The 15788-nt window shown below is 40.1% G+C and overlaps 1 protein-coding gene across 3 annotated transcripts in view; it reads right to left on the reverse strand.

Annotated features, from left to right (window-relative positions):
• Positions 1–1975: 1975 nt before the first annotated feature.
• celf3a (cugbp, Elav-like family member 3a) overlaps positions 1976–15788 on the reverse strand; it is a 33798-nt gene continuing 19985 nt past the window's right edge. For 2 of the 3 annotated variants that reach the window (XM_085445366.1, XM_085445368.1), the window contains 10 exons: positions 15121–15249; positions 13544–13623; positions 11824–11967; positions 8792–8936; positions 7794–7943; positions 7577–7636; positions 6976–7080; positions 6034–6177; positions 5802–5934; positions 1976–2548 (listed from right to left, as the gene is read on the reverse strand). In XM_085445366.1, coding sequence (XP_085301492.1) covers positions 5807–5934; positions 6034–6177; positions 6976–7080; positions 7577–7636; positions 7794–7943; positions 8792–8936; positions 11824–11967; positions 13544–13623; positions 15121–15249 — 1085 coding nt within the window. In that variant the 3' untranslated portion in view covers positions 1976–2548; positions 5802–5806. The remainder of the gene's footprint in view (positions 2549–5801; positions 5935–6033; positions 6178–6975; positions 7081–7576; positions 7637–7793; positions 7944–8791; positions 8937–11823; positions 11968–13543; positions 13624–15120; positions 15250–15788) is intronic. The other variant, XM_085445367.1, reaches the window with a different exon arrangement.

Below are 15788 nucleotides of genomic sequence, written 5' to 3' on the forward strand. Positions count from 1 at the left end.
GCCTGTGTCTAAATGACTGCTTCCACATTCAGATCGTATCAGTGATGATGGTGGTGTAATTTTGCAGATATTATCGTGGCACACTTTGGGCCTCTTAGTATCAACTGAGCATGGTGCCAATGTCACAGCCAACCATGTCCATACCTTTATGAGCACAGTGTACCCATCCTCTGATGGCTGTCTCCAGAATTAAACACACCCTCTCACAAAGCTCAAATAATCTCAAACTGGTTTCTTGAGCACGCCTGTACTCGAATGTCCTCCAAAGTCACCATAGGTCAGTGTAATGGAGCACCGTGTCCATGAGTCTCATCACGGATGTGCAACTGAAAAATCTACAGCAACTGTGTGATGTCCTTAAAATCTTTGAGAAATGTTTCCAGCACCTTGTTGAATCTGTGCTGTGAAGAGAAGCGCTGAAGACAAAAAGGGGTTCCAACCCACTACTTTATATTATTAGATCATAATAACACGTATCACTTTAATGTGACCTGAGGATTCCCTCGAATCGATAGCTTCCCAGTTTCACACACAGCACGCTCTGCTTAGCAGTGTTTTAGTTGTGACCAGTGCTGCAGCAGACTTCAGTTCAGGTGGAAGTGTTTAATTTTAGTTTGTCGCAGCTGCAAAAATGAAAGAAATTTTTTTTGTTTTTTTAATCTCTACAAAACTAATACTGCTGATTCTGAACTGGCTAGTTTCCATTAACAGTGGTGCTTCAGCTCACTCTGCTGGTGATACCTGGTTACATCATTTTTTTATGTACGCTACATTAATATAATGTTTAAAAGGAAGTAAGATTAATTTTTACATTAGGTGTTTTTCACAAGCTTCTTAGCAGACAAGTTCATTATTTGCTGCCTTTAGGCCATGTTCAGACAGGCGATAGCACCAGCTGAGTGCTCCTGTAAAGATCTCTAGTAGATAAAGAGTTTTCTGTCCTCAGAACTCACAACCGGAAAGCTACACACCCCAAACAAATGTGCACTTACCTCTACATACTTATGTGCCGTCTTTCTACGCAGACATTAGCCATTTTCCCCCTCAACGTTACATTTTTCTCCAGCTTTTTTCTACTTCTCGTCTTTGTGGCATTAATACCTCCTCATAAATCGAAGCATGCCAGAGGGCTAAGGCATGTTTAGACTGATCAGACCAAACCCAAAAGGCTGTGCCAGACAGACTCGGTGCATACCCCAGCTGTGGTTAAACACACACCTCAGCCTCCTCCCTTGTCTTCATAACTGAGCTGAATATTTATGCATGCACAGTCATCAGAAATCACGCTGCCAAAAGTGGCCCGACAAAATTATGTGCATTAAATCTGGGCATTATGTTAATCATGTATATAAATGTGCTTCATTTACCAGTGACGGTCCATTCAAGCAGCCCTACAAGGAAATTAAATGAATGGAAAACTTCCTTTGAGTAGTTTTCAGTCAGTTAGGTCCACAGTGGAGCCACCAAACCTCTGGAGGATTACAGATATTTTTCACTTTCAATTCTTCTTTAGGCCTTTAGAGAGCAGCAAACCTCCCAGAATAACCCATTCACGATCATACGCCCAAACTTGATTTGATTAGTCTCACAGGGGAAAAAAGGAAAAAAAAGAGCTCACACTGTGACATTTCTTCTAAATTGTACTTTATTTTCTTTTAAAGACATATGTTTTAAAACAGCGATTGTAGAGAATAAATAAAGAAACGTTTTTTTCCACTTCCATAGGTACATTTATGTAATTAAAAACTCTATAATAGCAGTAGTGTTCATCATCATGAAGACCACAGGAATCCTGTTTCTTTTTCTTCTTTCTTCTTCTTCTTCTTAAATTAAAAAAGAAATTGTCACATGTCCCCCGCCGTCAAATTGATTACCAAATAAATTAAAACGTAAAAAATCAAGATAGAAAAATTCCCAGCCCTTCCTTCCGCTTTGTTAATTTTTAAAAGTTGTGGCAGCAGAGAATGTTAACTGGTGAAGTTTTAGAGTCCTCCTTTTTTTTTTTTTTTTAAACCAAAGTATTTACAGTGAGAGGAAATCCATTTCTCTTCCAGCTTAAGTACCCCCATTGTTTTTAAATTTACATATAAATAATAAAACTAACTCTACATAACAATATTACAAATGGTAATCATACAGAGTAGTATTTTCTTTTGCCTCCGACTGTGTAGACTGGCCTTCTGTTAACGCCGCAGACCACAAATCACACTATACAGTAGAACCCTGTTCAGTAGAATAACATCAGTGATATGCTTTTTCTTAACATGTATATCTTGTTGCCAACAATAGATATGTACATATATAAATGAATCCAGCTGTGGAATGATAGGAACTCGGGAGCACTTCTCATATTGCGGATGCTGATTCAGTCGATGCGTTTGTTGCTGATATTACTGCTGCTGCTGCTGCTGCTGCTGCTGTTTGTTTTTGTAAAGCGCATACACGTGATACTGCTTTATGTGAAGTGTTGCTCCTGTGCTATATGGTTGGTCAAACAACCAAAAAAGGCTGGGACATCCCAAGTGGTTTTTCTTGATTGAACACTTTCCTGGGAGGTGAAGAAGGAACAGAGGAAGAAGAAAAGGAAAGAGGAAAAAAACAAACCAAAGTATGAGTATTATTTTTAGATCAAATCGCAGAAATCAAACACAGAAGTTTAAGACTTTGGAAGTGGTGTCTGCATTACACACTGCTTGCACTGATGCCTCAGGGGGAGTCTGAGTAATCAACTAGTGTCCATGCAGCTGGAATAGGGACAGTCACACTGCCGCAAGTGTATGCACGCTCTTAGAAAATTGTCTGTCGTCTTTTATTGCAGGCAACTTAATTCAGAACATGCACAGTAAGAATTCTGGTGGGGATCAACTCTTTAAATTTTAGATAAAACAAATAAGATATATATTTCATCAGAGGGGCATTCACAAAAAGAAGTATTTAATTAAACTGCAGTTTCTCAGGAAAACTCATTTTTGCATCACAAATTCATATTTTCTAAGCAAACTGCTGCAAACACAACATCTGCAGGTATGAGAATCTATTTATTACCTTCTGAGACCTTTTCCTTTATGCTTCGTTTATCTAAAATTGAGAGAAATTGTGCAGTAGGGCAGTACATGAATGAATATGAGTCTCCTGCTCTCAATCATAAAGGCTATGCGAAGCCTAGCTCTAATTAAATACAGCAGAATTTCAAAGATATTAACTACGTCAGTGAATTTAAGTGAAGTATGTATAAAACTGTGCACAAATACTGTGGGGTGTTTTACATTTGATACATTGTAGCTATTAAAAACACAAAGACAGCGCAGAGGATTAGAGGGGAAGAAGGGGAAACTGTGTCAATGGCTGTTTAAAGTGATTTTTTTTTTTTTAAATGGAGTGGAATAAAACTTTATTAAAATTTACTGATTGTTTCTGGGGACTAGAAAAATTCTGTAAGTAAAATTTTTTTTAACTCTCCTGAAAATTCACTTTCGGATTTTTCAGCAGTTTCAGACTTTTTACAGCACGATAAATGATTTTTTTCTTACTTTTGACTTTATGACCTGCAGATGCTCTGATTGTTGTTTTGGTTTGGATAAGAGGTGGACTTTTTTTTTTTTTTTTTTGGGGGGGGGGGTATTATCTCAACCTTATGATTATTTATGGTTATTTCTTCTTAGCTTTTGGAGTCCCAGAATTCCTACAGAGGAATGTAGTTCCTCAGCCAGCAGCACGTGTCACAGGAACAAAACAGCTTTACCCAAAACCTTCTAGTTAGTGTCTCATTTGACACACACACACATACACACACACACACACATACACCAACAATTTTCAGATTTTACTCAACACAAAAACACTCGCACTAACACGAGATGTGATCACAAAGTTTTAGGATGCTGCCACCGAGGGCTTCAATAATTCAGATTTAGGTTTGGCCTCTTCAGGGTCACCCGAGTGAGCAACTCTGGATCTCTTCTAGCTCTGCTGACCTTTCTAGATCGCAATGGACATTAGAGTTGCTCAATCATTTTCAGTGTCAGGTTTGACCAAATATCCTGTGGACGATTATCACTGATGATTAGACAGTCGTAGGATCCACTGCAGTTTCCACATTTTCCAAACCTGAAAGTGATGCATCAGGTAAGGTGTGGAGAAGGGAGTGTGCTTCTAATTAATTTGTACCCAATGATGAAACTGACAGGACAGTTTAACTGTAACATTCTGAGGCATCTGTGGGAGAACATTAAAGGCCATGTCCTAAATTTGGGGAGAGGGGCGGCCGTCATTGTGTGGTAGATTGTTTTGGCCTTGCATTCATTAGCCACCCTGCTCCTCAGATTTAGGGAGCACATCTTAAAAATACACATTAGGCCAACACAGAGTGGTAATAAAAATGCTTCCAGAGAGCAATTTTAAATTAGCACAGCAGGAGATGAAAGATGTGCAAAAGTGCACAAGGAAGTGACCTTGAAGAGCAGGTTGGCCATATTTTATCTAGGTATGGTTTGTGATTCATAAGCTTTATGATTGCACCTCGTACAACACTGTGTTCATCTCACACACGATCAGTCAGTCGTACATAAATACTCTGCTGTCAACCATATACAGGGGCACGTATATATTTTCTTTCAGCCTCACAAAAAAATAAAATAAACATGGACAAAGTTCAGGCACAAAGTCACATGGAATTGAATCACGACAAAACGAAAACCTCGCACTCACCGAAAACTACCACACCATCCAATTAAACAGAAGGGATATGTAAGAATGATAATCATGACAGACGACAAAAATGAAACCAATCAAAACCAAAGAGATGTCCGGGAGAGGTCTCGTGTATCCATATTTGATGGTCAACCAGCTAATTTAGCTCTTAGCACTGAAGCTTTTAGAGGACTTTAAAGGCAAACAGCATGTCATGATAATCAGTTGCTTACAGATGCTGAGGTAATTGACGATTACTGATTAGTGTTTGCAAGGATTAAAACCAGGATAAAATAATAAAAGAGGAAACTCACAGCACACCAAACACAGTTCATGGTCGCCACAGTAACCCGCCATGCAGTTGAGCATGGTGAATCAAGGCAACGGCCCAAACCCCCCCCCAAAAAAGAAATAAAAAACCAAACTGCTAATGGCAACCATCACAGGCAATATCGCCACAGCAACCAACCAACACAGGCCAATTAACTTACAACGCAGTGAGAAGGAAGGGGAGGTAGTAGGTTTTAGAGGTTGCTAGGCAACTGTACCCATAGCGACGCACGTCTTCACCATATATGTATGGACGGGACAGTCTTGAGAGTGGTGTGGCGTTTTTTTGTTTGTTTGTTTTTTCTCTCTTTCTCTCAGGAAAAATGGCACATATGGCACAGCACAAAAACAATAAAATGAAAGTAAAAAGAAAAAAATTAATGAGGGACAGCAGTAGGCATTCAACCCTGTGACAGAACACTGGTTAGACAACATTTGAACCCATTAAAAAAAAACAACTAAATAAATAAAATAAAATAAAATCTACTTCTCAATACAGAGTGAGCAAAAAAAACAGAACAAGCCACTTTTACACAACAAAAGGTATCTTCTGATCCTGTTAAAGACTGATGGTATTCTTAGTGCTTTCACCTCATTAAAGTTAATCTACTGTAGGGTTATTGACTTCTTTGGTTCCACATGAAAGACAGCCATTTACCCCCCAATTACATCCACTCTGTCTCCTTAGCTTTCACACACAGTTCCAGCTGTCTATCAATCCCTCCCTTGAGCTTCCTCCTCCCCAAAAAACTCCTCAAATGTGTCGATATATAGAAACTCACCTCCTTCAGTAAGGCCTGTTGGCATCCTTGGGCCTCTTAAGCTGCACTTTCAGTCTCTTCATGCCAATCTGGAAGCCGTTCATTGCCTGGATGGCAGTCTGGGCGCTGGATGGGTTGTCAAAACTCACAAACCCTAAGAAGAAAAAAGAAATAAAAGGCAGTGTTATATCACAGCAGCATTTCTTTCTGTGCAGGAAAGAAAGAGACACCTGTGACCGTCAAAGTGACTCACCAAAGCATTTACTCTGATTGGTGGCACGGTCGACGAAGACCTTTGCAGAGATGACGTTTCCAAAGGGCAAGAACATCTGCAGTATCTCAGAGTCAGTGAACTCCTGTGGCAGGTGGTAGATGAAGATGTTACAGCCCTCGGGACCTGTACACAAAGACAGGGCAGCCATAGAGATGCACACAGGTTAAGCGGTCAGTGAAAATGGCAGTTTTTTTCCTCTGTTTTCATATAATTCTGTGCCAAACTACCTCCAGCTACACAGACTTTGTCTGCAATGTTTATCTCATCCTTTTTTGTGTGCATATTAAAACATACAGATTTAAGGAGCGGTCTTTACAAATCTGATTTTTTGCTGCAACACACCAATGTGCTTTTAAAGTTTATTATATATCATTATTTTATATAATAATTTCCCCAATGAGCCTGTGTGAACCGTACCACATAAAGGTTGCCTGATGAGTCTTGATTTCTGCTCTAACTTTCAGTTGGTAGGTTTCCAGTGTACCCATCTTCTAATGGTTGCTTCCAGCAGGATCACACACTAGTTATAAAGCTCAAATTATAAAATGGGTGGAGTTCAGTGCACTCAAATGACCTGCCAGATCCCAGTTCAATAGAGTGCGTCTGGGATGAGAGACTCATCATGGATGTAGAGCTGACAAATCTGCAACTGTGTGATGCTATAATGAAACAAATTTGAGGAATATTTTCTAGCACCTTGCTGATTGTATCAAATGAAGAATTAAGGTAGCTTTGAAGGGTAAACATGGTCCAAGCCATTATTAGCAAGGTGTACCTAACAAAGTGGCCGGTTTAAATGGCTGATAACATTTGGTCAACATTTCCCTAAACAGCAGAACATTTTGGTGGTTTTCTGTGATGTAAAGCTTGTTTGATTTGTGGTAAATTAGCCAAACATGTAAAACCCCATTTTGAGTTTACCTTCTCTTTGCTGCAGCTGCTGCGGCTGCTGAGGTTGCTGGGCCACCAGCGTGGGCTGGTGAGGGAACGGCTGTCCCACCAGGCCATAGGCAGCAGGGTAGGTGGCTGATGGAGAGGAGGAACAGGTGAGCCGAGAGCGGTGGCGATGCAAGCAGAACACTGCACACTAATCATTTTTCACTTAAAACATCTGACAGAGCTGCATCCCCACCTACAGGTTTGCTAAAACTGGGCTATGTTTTGCATAAAGTTTGTGATGTTATATTGCTGGAGGTTATTTACACTTTGTAATATATGTGCATGTGTTGACTTTGAATGAGAGTTTCTTCTTTGCACATGCAGCAGTTCTGACATCCAAAAGGTACTGCAGCTGCATTTGATTGTAAGTTTGCAATTTGCATTCGTAACCTGAAAAGGTTCTTACTTAAATCGAAATCTACTAAACAGAGTCCAACGTCACTTAAAGTTTGTAATTGTCCCTGTTCTAACACAAAACAAGGACTTCTCTACCACAAATACATTTCTAGAAATGCATGGTTATTTATTAAGAATTTATTAAGTTATATTGGACATGCGTGCCACTGTAAATCCTGATTCTCACCTGTATAGTGCTGCATGCCTGTATAAGCTTGCTGCAGGGGGTCCAGCACAGGACTCTGAGCTGTAACACAGTCAACATGTGGTTAACAACTTACAGCATAGTAAAAAAAAAAAGTCATGAATGTTATTTGATATATTTAATGTTATATGAATGCTACACAAGAGGTTTGTGAATCTGAGGATACAGCTATAATCTGTGTAGGATGCGATGCCTGTACCTTGATAGGCATGGACCCCGTTAGTGTACAGGGTTTCTGTAGCTGGCTGGCCGTTGGGTGGTGCTGGCACAGAGGGGTAGCTGTTCACTGCGATTGGTGGAGGCAGAGCAGGAACGGGTGTAGCTGCGATGGAGGGTGGAGTGCTGGTACCTGCAGATGATTTCAAAGTAACAGCAATACTCTGTCAGTGCGCCCCAGGGTGGCTGTGGCTACAATGTAGCTTGCCATCACTAGTGTGTGGATGACTGGATATGTAAAGCGCTTTGGGGTCCTTAGGGACTAGTAAGGCGCTATATAAATACAGGCCATTTACCATTTTTATTTTTATTTTATTTTCTTAGAATTTGCACTTTTTGCACAGTTTAAACATTTGATACATTTCATTTGTTCTACTCTAAATAAAATATGAGTTTATGAGATTTGAAAGTGGATTTGCGGTTACTGTGCATGAAAGATCTCTATTGTTTCAGTGGGTGAGAGGAGGGTGGTGATGTCACGTACTTTCACGCACCAATAGAAACCTCTGACGCAAATGTAATGACAGCTGTTTGACTGATTAGTTACTTTCAATCAAATTTGAGGTTTTGTATCATCGTTACATAGAAACGATCCTTTAAACAGAGTGAACCGTAGCCAGCAGACTGTTACCAGTTTTCAGAAGTCTTAAATAAACCACGCAGCAACTTTAAGGGTTGAAAATTTTGAATCTAACGACCACTTAAGGTTGGCTTCAAAAGCAGGTGAATTGCTCGCTTATCCTGGCAATTTCCACCTTTATTTAAATATACAGTTTATATATAAACTGTATAAGTAAGTGAAATACATCTCCTACTCCTATTTTACCTTAAAAAGTAAGAGTTAACTTTGAGACAGAATGAAAAAAAATACAGAATAGATGTGTGTAATTTTGTCCTCTCTGGTCCACCTCTCCTTGTATATCCGCCCTCATACTTCAGGCAGAAATCTAATCAAGGCCAGACATCTCTGCCTCTCATTACCTGAGGACGGGGTGATGGATGCAATCGGCGTGGCAATGATGCTGCTGGGGTTGAGGGCAGCGAGCTGCTGCATTTGAACTGCAGCCACGGTGGCAACAGGAGAGAGGTAGGCCGACTGCGCCACCAAGGCCTGCTGCTGCATCAGCTGGAGGACAGAGAGAGAGATGCTGTGATGGATTGAGGAGCAGGAGTCGGCAAAACTGACATTTAGAGTAAGTTCGGAGTCCGTGTTTCGGTGTGCAGAGGCCATTAGTGTGTATTCTCAGACTTGTAAAGTACAGAAACACCAGCAGACTTTTAAAGCATGAAGACGCTGTGCAGAGGCTCGTCATCAGACATTTAGTGAGCGATTTGTGCAGATTAGAAATGACTCACGTTGTTCAGATTTCCCTCATCAACGTGCTCCAATAATGAGATTCAGTCACTAAAATTGATGTGTTTAATATTACTGTGACATCTCCAGACCCGAGCCTCAATAAGAAAACAATAAGCAATATTTGATGATTGATGATGTATATTTTTTTTCTCCTGTTTTTCACTATTATTAACATTTGACTGTTATTATTGTTATTAATATTGACATCAATCTAAATTACACAGACATTTATTTTCATTTACTGCGAAGCAAAATGTTCAACATTTCATCTCGTGGACTTCTGCAGAATGACAGAGGGCAGAGGTCACCAAATTAACAATCAATTATATTTATCAGATGAAATGAATAAGCAGTAATAGGCCCATAACTCTTCTTTTCCTGAAGTGTTTGTATTATTTTCAAATTAACTGACATTACCAACTACATCAGCTTGGCAAAAGGCTTGTTTATTGCCCTGTACACTTGTCTATATGAGAGTAAAATAACATGTTTTACTGCTTTTAATAGATGCATCTGCAACATCGGTCACTTTTATTTAGTGAATTGAAAAACGAGTTATAATGGGGACTCCAGTTTGCCCCGTAGGCCTTACGTTGAAAAACTACACGCTCAACTCAGCAATCTAATATTTTTAATTCAATTCCATTCAATTTTATTTATAAAGCACAAAATCACAACAACACTCGCCTCAAGCTGTTTTATATTGTAAGGTAAAGACCCTACAAGAACACAAAGAGCCTGTAATAACATTTTTAACAGTAGACACATATTTGTTGTTTTCTGTATTCTTTTATTCCAACTGTCGGCTCTATATGATGTCAAAAAAGGTTATAGCAATCTTGAAAAGCAAAAAAGTTCCTGCTGCCCCAAATCATGTGATCACATGGGCAGTCAACCTGACTGAAATAAAAGATTCAAAGATCAGAGTTAACACTGTTTATGCAAGAGAAAGGATAAATGGAGAGGCAGCACAAAGCTGCTGTAATAAACTCCAGGAATTAAAATGTGAAGATGGAAATGAGTATAATAGGTTCTCTTTGACTTATTTATTTTAAATGATGATAATTATTATCTCCATTACTTATTTATCTAACTAATTTACCTAATAAATGGATCTCATTGGTGAGACTAAGTCAGACCAGCCTCCAATAGCTTTGGGGGATCCCAAGGGACTAGAAGGGGGACAGATGGGGGACTGATGGGGGTTGTTCCAGAGTCTAGTGACCTCCCATGTGATGGCTTGAGTCAACAGTCTTACTTTAAAGGACGCAGAAATAAATAAGTGCTGTAGAGGGGGAAGAAAATATGCTATAACGTTCCCAAGTATCAGTGCTCTGACCCATCCTGACTCCACCAGCAGTCATTGAGAACAAAAAAAGAGAAAAGAAAATTCCCTGTTCTTACTTAAATCCCTTTGTTTCTTCCTTTTCTCTCTTGTTTTTGTTGTTTTATGTTTCCCTTTAATAAAACAGAAAACATGAATCTATATGTTTGAAGGGTACATCTAAGCACCGCAGAGCACTCTGCCTAGTGACCTCACTCATCGGGAAAAATCGCTTCCTGATGGTTATAATCCCTCATTACGATCAAATCATGGGAATAATTAGTCTTTAGTTCACGTTGTGTGCTCTTCACCTTAGCTGTAATAAGGATTCATATTGACAAGACTTTATCGATACCCAGCGGCATTATTGATTCTTCTTATAGGTCAGATTCCTTATCGATTCCCTTCCTGATTCCTATTTGGTTTCCTGTGTGGGAAGACTGTGGCAGCATCGAGAGAGCTGCTTTATTATCTCTGAGTCTGAACACCGTGTAGAAACAGAAGGCGCGCATCTGACTCAGTCGTGCAAAAGCCACGAGTCTGACGTCACAGTTTTGCAACATGCAACTGTTAGAAATACGTGCCAGCCCCGATAAGAGAAACTGACAAGCTTGGAATCAAAACACATTCAGAGGATTGGATCATTTCTTCATTCACATCTCTGAGCTGTAAACAAAGAATTTTATTGAACCCCGCCTTCGTTTTTGTCTAGCTTGGAGCTTTACCTGCAATTTCTCTAAATTACCCTTCCATTGAGCATTTTTTTAAATTTTGTTTTTATGTGACCTTTTTTCTTACTAAATTACAAACACATCAATCATGAGTAAAAGTCTCGAGAGGCCTCGTTAAACATCATAATCTGAACAACTGTAAATGAGGCAAATCTGAAACCATTTGCAGTAAATGGTCAATTAGCGACGATGACTTTATATTGTTATTTGAGATTTTTTTCCCCTCCCAATTATAATCATCTTAATATCATATGAGACATCTCTTTTGGATTGAAATTCTGAGTATAAAATGCTTGAATAGAACATTACAACTCAAGCGTCTCTCGAGTAGCTTTTTCTTTTATGTTTTTTTTGGGGGATTAAAGGATGGTTTCTGTGCCTATATCTTCCATCGCACTAAAATAGCTCAAAGATTATGATGAGAAAGCCAGATAGAGAAAACAAAGTGCAGAGGATAGAGCATTAAAAGAAATTACACAAAAACAGTTCACTTTTGATATTTTGGGATCAGAATAAATATTTTCAGCAACATGTTGTAGTGCTCTCATGACAGATAGTGTGTGTTTTGGGTGAGATGTGTATGTCTGCGGGTCTTCCTCACGGCCTGCGTGTAGGCGTTGTAGGCCCCGAGGTGCAGGGTCATGGGACTGATGACTCCAAGCTGGGAGGCCACCTGCTGCATCCGTCTGAGCCCTCGCTCTTTCTCAGAATCTGCAAACTTTACCACCAAGCTGGACGAGGCGCCCTGCGGAGGAAAAGGCAGAAAAATCAAAACTCCATCTGTCCGATGCTTTTAGCATCAACGCTCAACATCAGCAAGAGGTTAAAACACGCACAGTGGAAAGATTACCACTGTTACCACCACTACTCTGAGCATTTCTTACTGCATCCTAACAAAACTGGTTAGAATCCAATATTTTTACCTTACACATGCATTTTCCACAATGAATGCATCACTCAAAGACTCAGCGTAGTGTCTAGAGGGATGTTTGTGGAGCTCAAGGCTAATGACACTGACAAAAGCGGTTTGTGCCATCATCAAATAAGATTGGAGGTTAGAGCTAAGTGAACATTTTAATCTGAAAAATAGATCTCTGAAAACACAAGATCGGAAATGATTGATTCGAGTAAAACTGCAAAAGGCTGCAAGGTAAACTTAGAAAACAAACAAACAAAATAAAACAAAAACATTTATCAGTCCACAGTTTGACAAACCGATGACTCAGGCCTGCGGGTGCACAGCTAAATGACTCCAAAGGAAAAACCCAGAGTAGTCACTGAAGTTAAAAAAAAAAAAAGCCCAAAATAAGAAACTGATGGCTTAAATGAGTCACTGGAGCTGTTTAACTTCTATGTTCATTTCCCATTCTCCCTCACAGTGCATGGCTGCATGGAGCATTACACAGAGAAAGCTGCTGCCTCCCCCCCCCCAACCCATCCAAAAAACCCAACCCCATGGCTCCATGACTGGAGTTTGCCACTTAGAAACTCGAAAATGCTATTGTGGACTAACAAAGAAAACTTTGAAATGTTTCTGAAGAGCAGCCAGCGCTACTTATGTCCTAAAGAGAGGATAATGAATACCAGTGAAGAGATGGGAAACCTGACAGCTCGCCATCACCGAGGGGGAAATAGAAATCCCATGTTTATTAAAGCCTCTCACACGATGGTGCCTAGGTGACCGTCCAGCTAAAAGTTTTGCGATGCAGCAGAATGATGATAACAATCATCAAATTAGATCCTCTACAGATTCAAATAAAGGTAAAACACTCCTTGGAGTGACTGAGTTGGAGCTGAGACCGTACTCTAAATGAGTGAAATGACCTTTTTTATGCTTAAACTTAAACTGCCTGAGAGAGCATAGAGACCCAGAAAAGGTCTGAAAAATAATTGCTTGGATGTGTTGGATGGATGTGTTTAATAAAGGCTTACGTTCGTATTATTATTAGCTTAAAGTGTCCTGATTTAGACGAGCACATTTTATGATCCATTACTGACGTAAACGAAATAAACAAATAGGTTTTTATTTTAATTTTGACGCCCTACATCAAGCCACACTGCAGTAAGACCTCCAGAGATAAATCATGACCGCATTTTACAAAGAGTGTGTCCTCTATTGTGTGTGAGTGTGTGTGGAGGAGGGGGACAGAAAGGAGAAGTGGTGACCATTAGCTGAGTCACCTTGTGAGTCTCTAAATGACTGGGTTTGGAGCATCTGAGTGCGTCTGCTGGGTTCATTTGAATTTGTGTAACCATGCTGCATGTGCAGCATGAGTGTGCTTGTGTATGTGTGTCAGAAAGAGTGTATTTTGTGGACTTACAGGTAGAGTACGACTTCCGTGAAGAGCGTTGATGGCGGCCTGGGCCTCTGCGTTGCTCTGGAACTTTACAAATGCACACCCTACATGAAATGACACATCATTAAGCACAGCCCCTCTCTCACACATACACACACTTACACACACTATAACAAAAACGCTTCCCTTTAAATATACATTAGAAGCCATCTTGCATCTAGCATTTCATCTGTTACCGTGGCACCATTAAGCATGGTCCACAGAACATTCATTGCTTCATCAATCACAGCCCGTAAACCACCAAATGCATCATTAGCTATGACCAATAAAACCTACTGCACTATTAGTCGTGCCTCGTGCAGCAAACGCAGAAAAGTCAAACCTCTGTGTTTGAACTGTCGCGGACTTTGATTTACATGGAAAATATCATTAGCATTGTTGTTACTGACAATAGTCATTTATACGGTGGAGTTGCAACATGCTGCGAGCTTTATTCTTCGGATTTAAATACAAACGGTAAAACAAAGTCAGTCCACACTTCTACAGTCGTGACCGGGAATCTGGCTGCAACCAGTGGCTTTAAAGGATGCTCGACTAAAGGCTGCTTTTGTAAATTGTGGAGGGCATAGCTTAGCAAAATCATCTTAGTGCTGATGATTTTATTCAGTGGGACAAATATGAATTATTGCTAAGGTTTTTAAGTAGCTAAGCCATCGGGGGTAATAGAAATAAGATATGACATGGCTAATTGCATCCATTTAAGCAATATTTAAGTATTTAAATGTTTAAACGATGAGGTTTCAGACTATTTAGAGTAGAGTAGTAGAGTTTGCGGACAGGGGAGGACCAGCAGGGAGTTTAAAAGTAAACACAGTCAAAATTCATATTTGTAGCTCTTTAAATGTGAGGGGAGAACAGTTTTTACCTAATGAACATAGATGGATGAATGTTTTGCTGCTAATGTGTTGTTTCTGTGAATAATACTGTATCTTTCTGTAATACGTCTGGCGTTTATCAACTAAACAAAGTCCAGGAAGTCTCGCTAGATATTAAATGATGCAGTGACAACCATGGAGACAAAGAGTGGTATAATAAAAGCAGAATAACATGTAGCCATTGCTCACCATAATTTTATATTTAGTAAGACTTCCTAGACTTTATAGTTCCACCTGTTTAGCTGAGGAGCACCGGTCAGCCATCAGAGCTTTGCATAGGTTGTCTGTTATCTTCACCAAGGATGTAATGTGCATGGTTGCATTAGTTTGCCTGTTTGTTTGCTTGTTATAAGGATTAATCTAAAAATATGCGCAGATTTGCATGAATATTTTACCAGAGGCAATCCTCAGCTAGACTATGAAGTAATTGACTTTGGAAGTTAGTTCAGGAGTTTCTGAAAGGACTCTTGAGTACTGTGATGCAGGACATTTTCTGTCATATTTTCAAATATGCTGCTCAAATGTGAAAAGAATAAAATAACAATGCTTCCAAGAAAAAAAAACGAATCCAGATTTAGATATCGTTCTGGGACTGTGCATGTTGTGGAGGGAATGTTCAGCCTTGATGTTGGATGTGTTTCACATGGCATGATTTCACATTATTACCTTTGCTGGTACCGTCAGGCCCGCGGAGCACCGTGCACTCCTCTATGCTGCCGAATGGCTCGAACATTTTCCTCACATCGGTGTCCGTCTGCTGCTTTCCCAGCATGCCCACAAACAGCTTCCTGTCTTCTAAGGGGAAGGAGATTACCAGGATGGGAGGGAGAAAGGAGAGTAATGTGTGGTAATGTGAGTGAGATTAAAGACGGGGGGAGAAAGAGATGCATTTGTGAGAAAGGTAATGCAAGTGAAAGCGTGCGGGGAGGGGTGGAGAGGGTGGAGGTAGGGGGGAGAAGCACCATGTCACTGTACATGCACGAATAACAGAAAATGACAACAGGGTGACAAGCAGTTGCAAAGAGGGCTGGACGTTAGCCTGCTGTACTTCGGAGCACCACCAGAGTGCAGTAACATGAACGGCACAACAAACAGCATCTGGCGGTGACTCAAATGTTTGTCACCCTCTGTGTGGTCAGAGAAGCTGCTCCGTCTGTCCCTGTCTGTGAAGGATCAGACCAGCGATTCTGCATGTTTGAGCCCATTCACTACAAATTGCGCGCGCCTTACATTCCTGCAGATTACTCTCAGAAAGAACAACCGAGTGATACATGTTTTGTTTTATTTTTTTCCCCCCAAAACTGTTCGTGATGCCATTTCTTTCCAATTTATTT

The sequence above is a fragment of the Copadichromis virginalis genome, linkage group LG22 (assembly GCF_057382275.1).
Source record: "Copadichromis virginalis isolate Kocher_CV1m ecotype Utaka linkage group LG22, C_Virginalis_male_GT1.1, whole genome shotgun sequence".
Classification (NCBI taxonomy): domain Eukaryota; kingdom Metazoa; phylum Chordata; class Actinopteri; order Cichliformes; family Cichlidae; genus Copadichromis; species Copadichromis virginalis.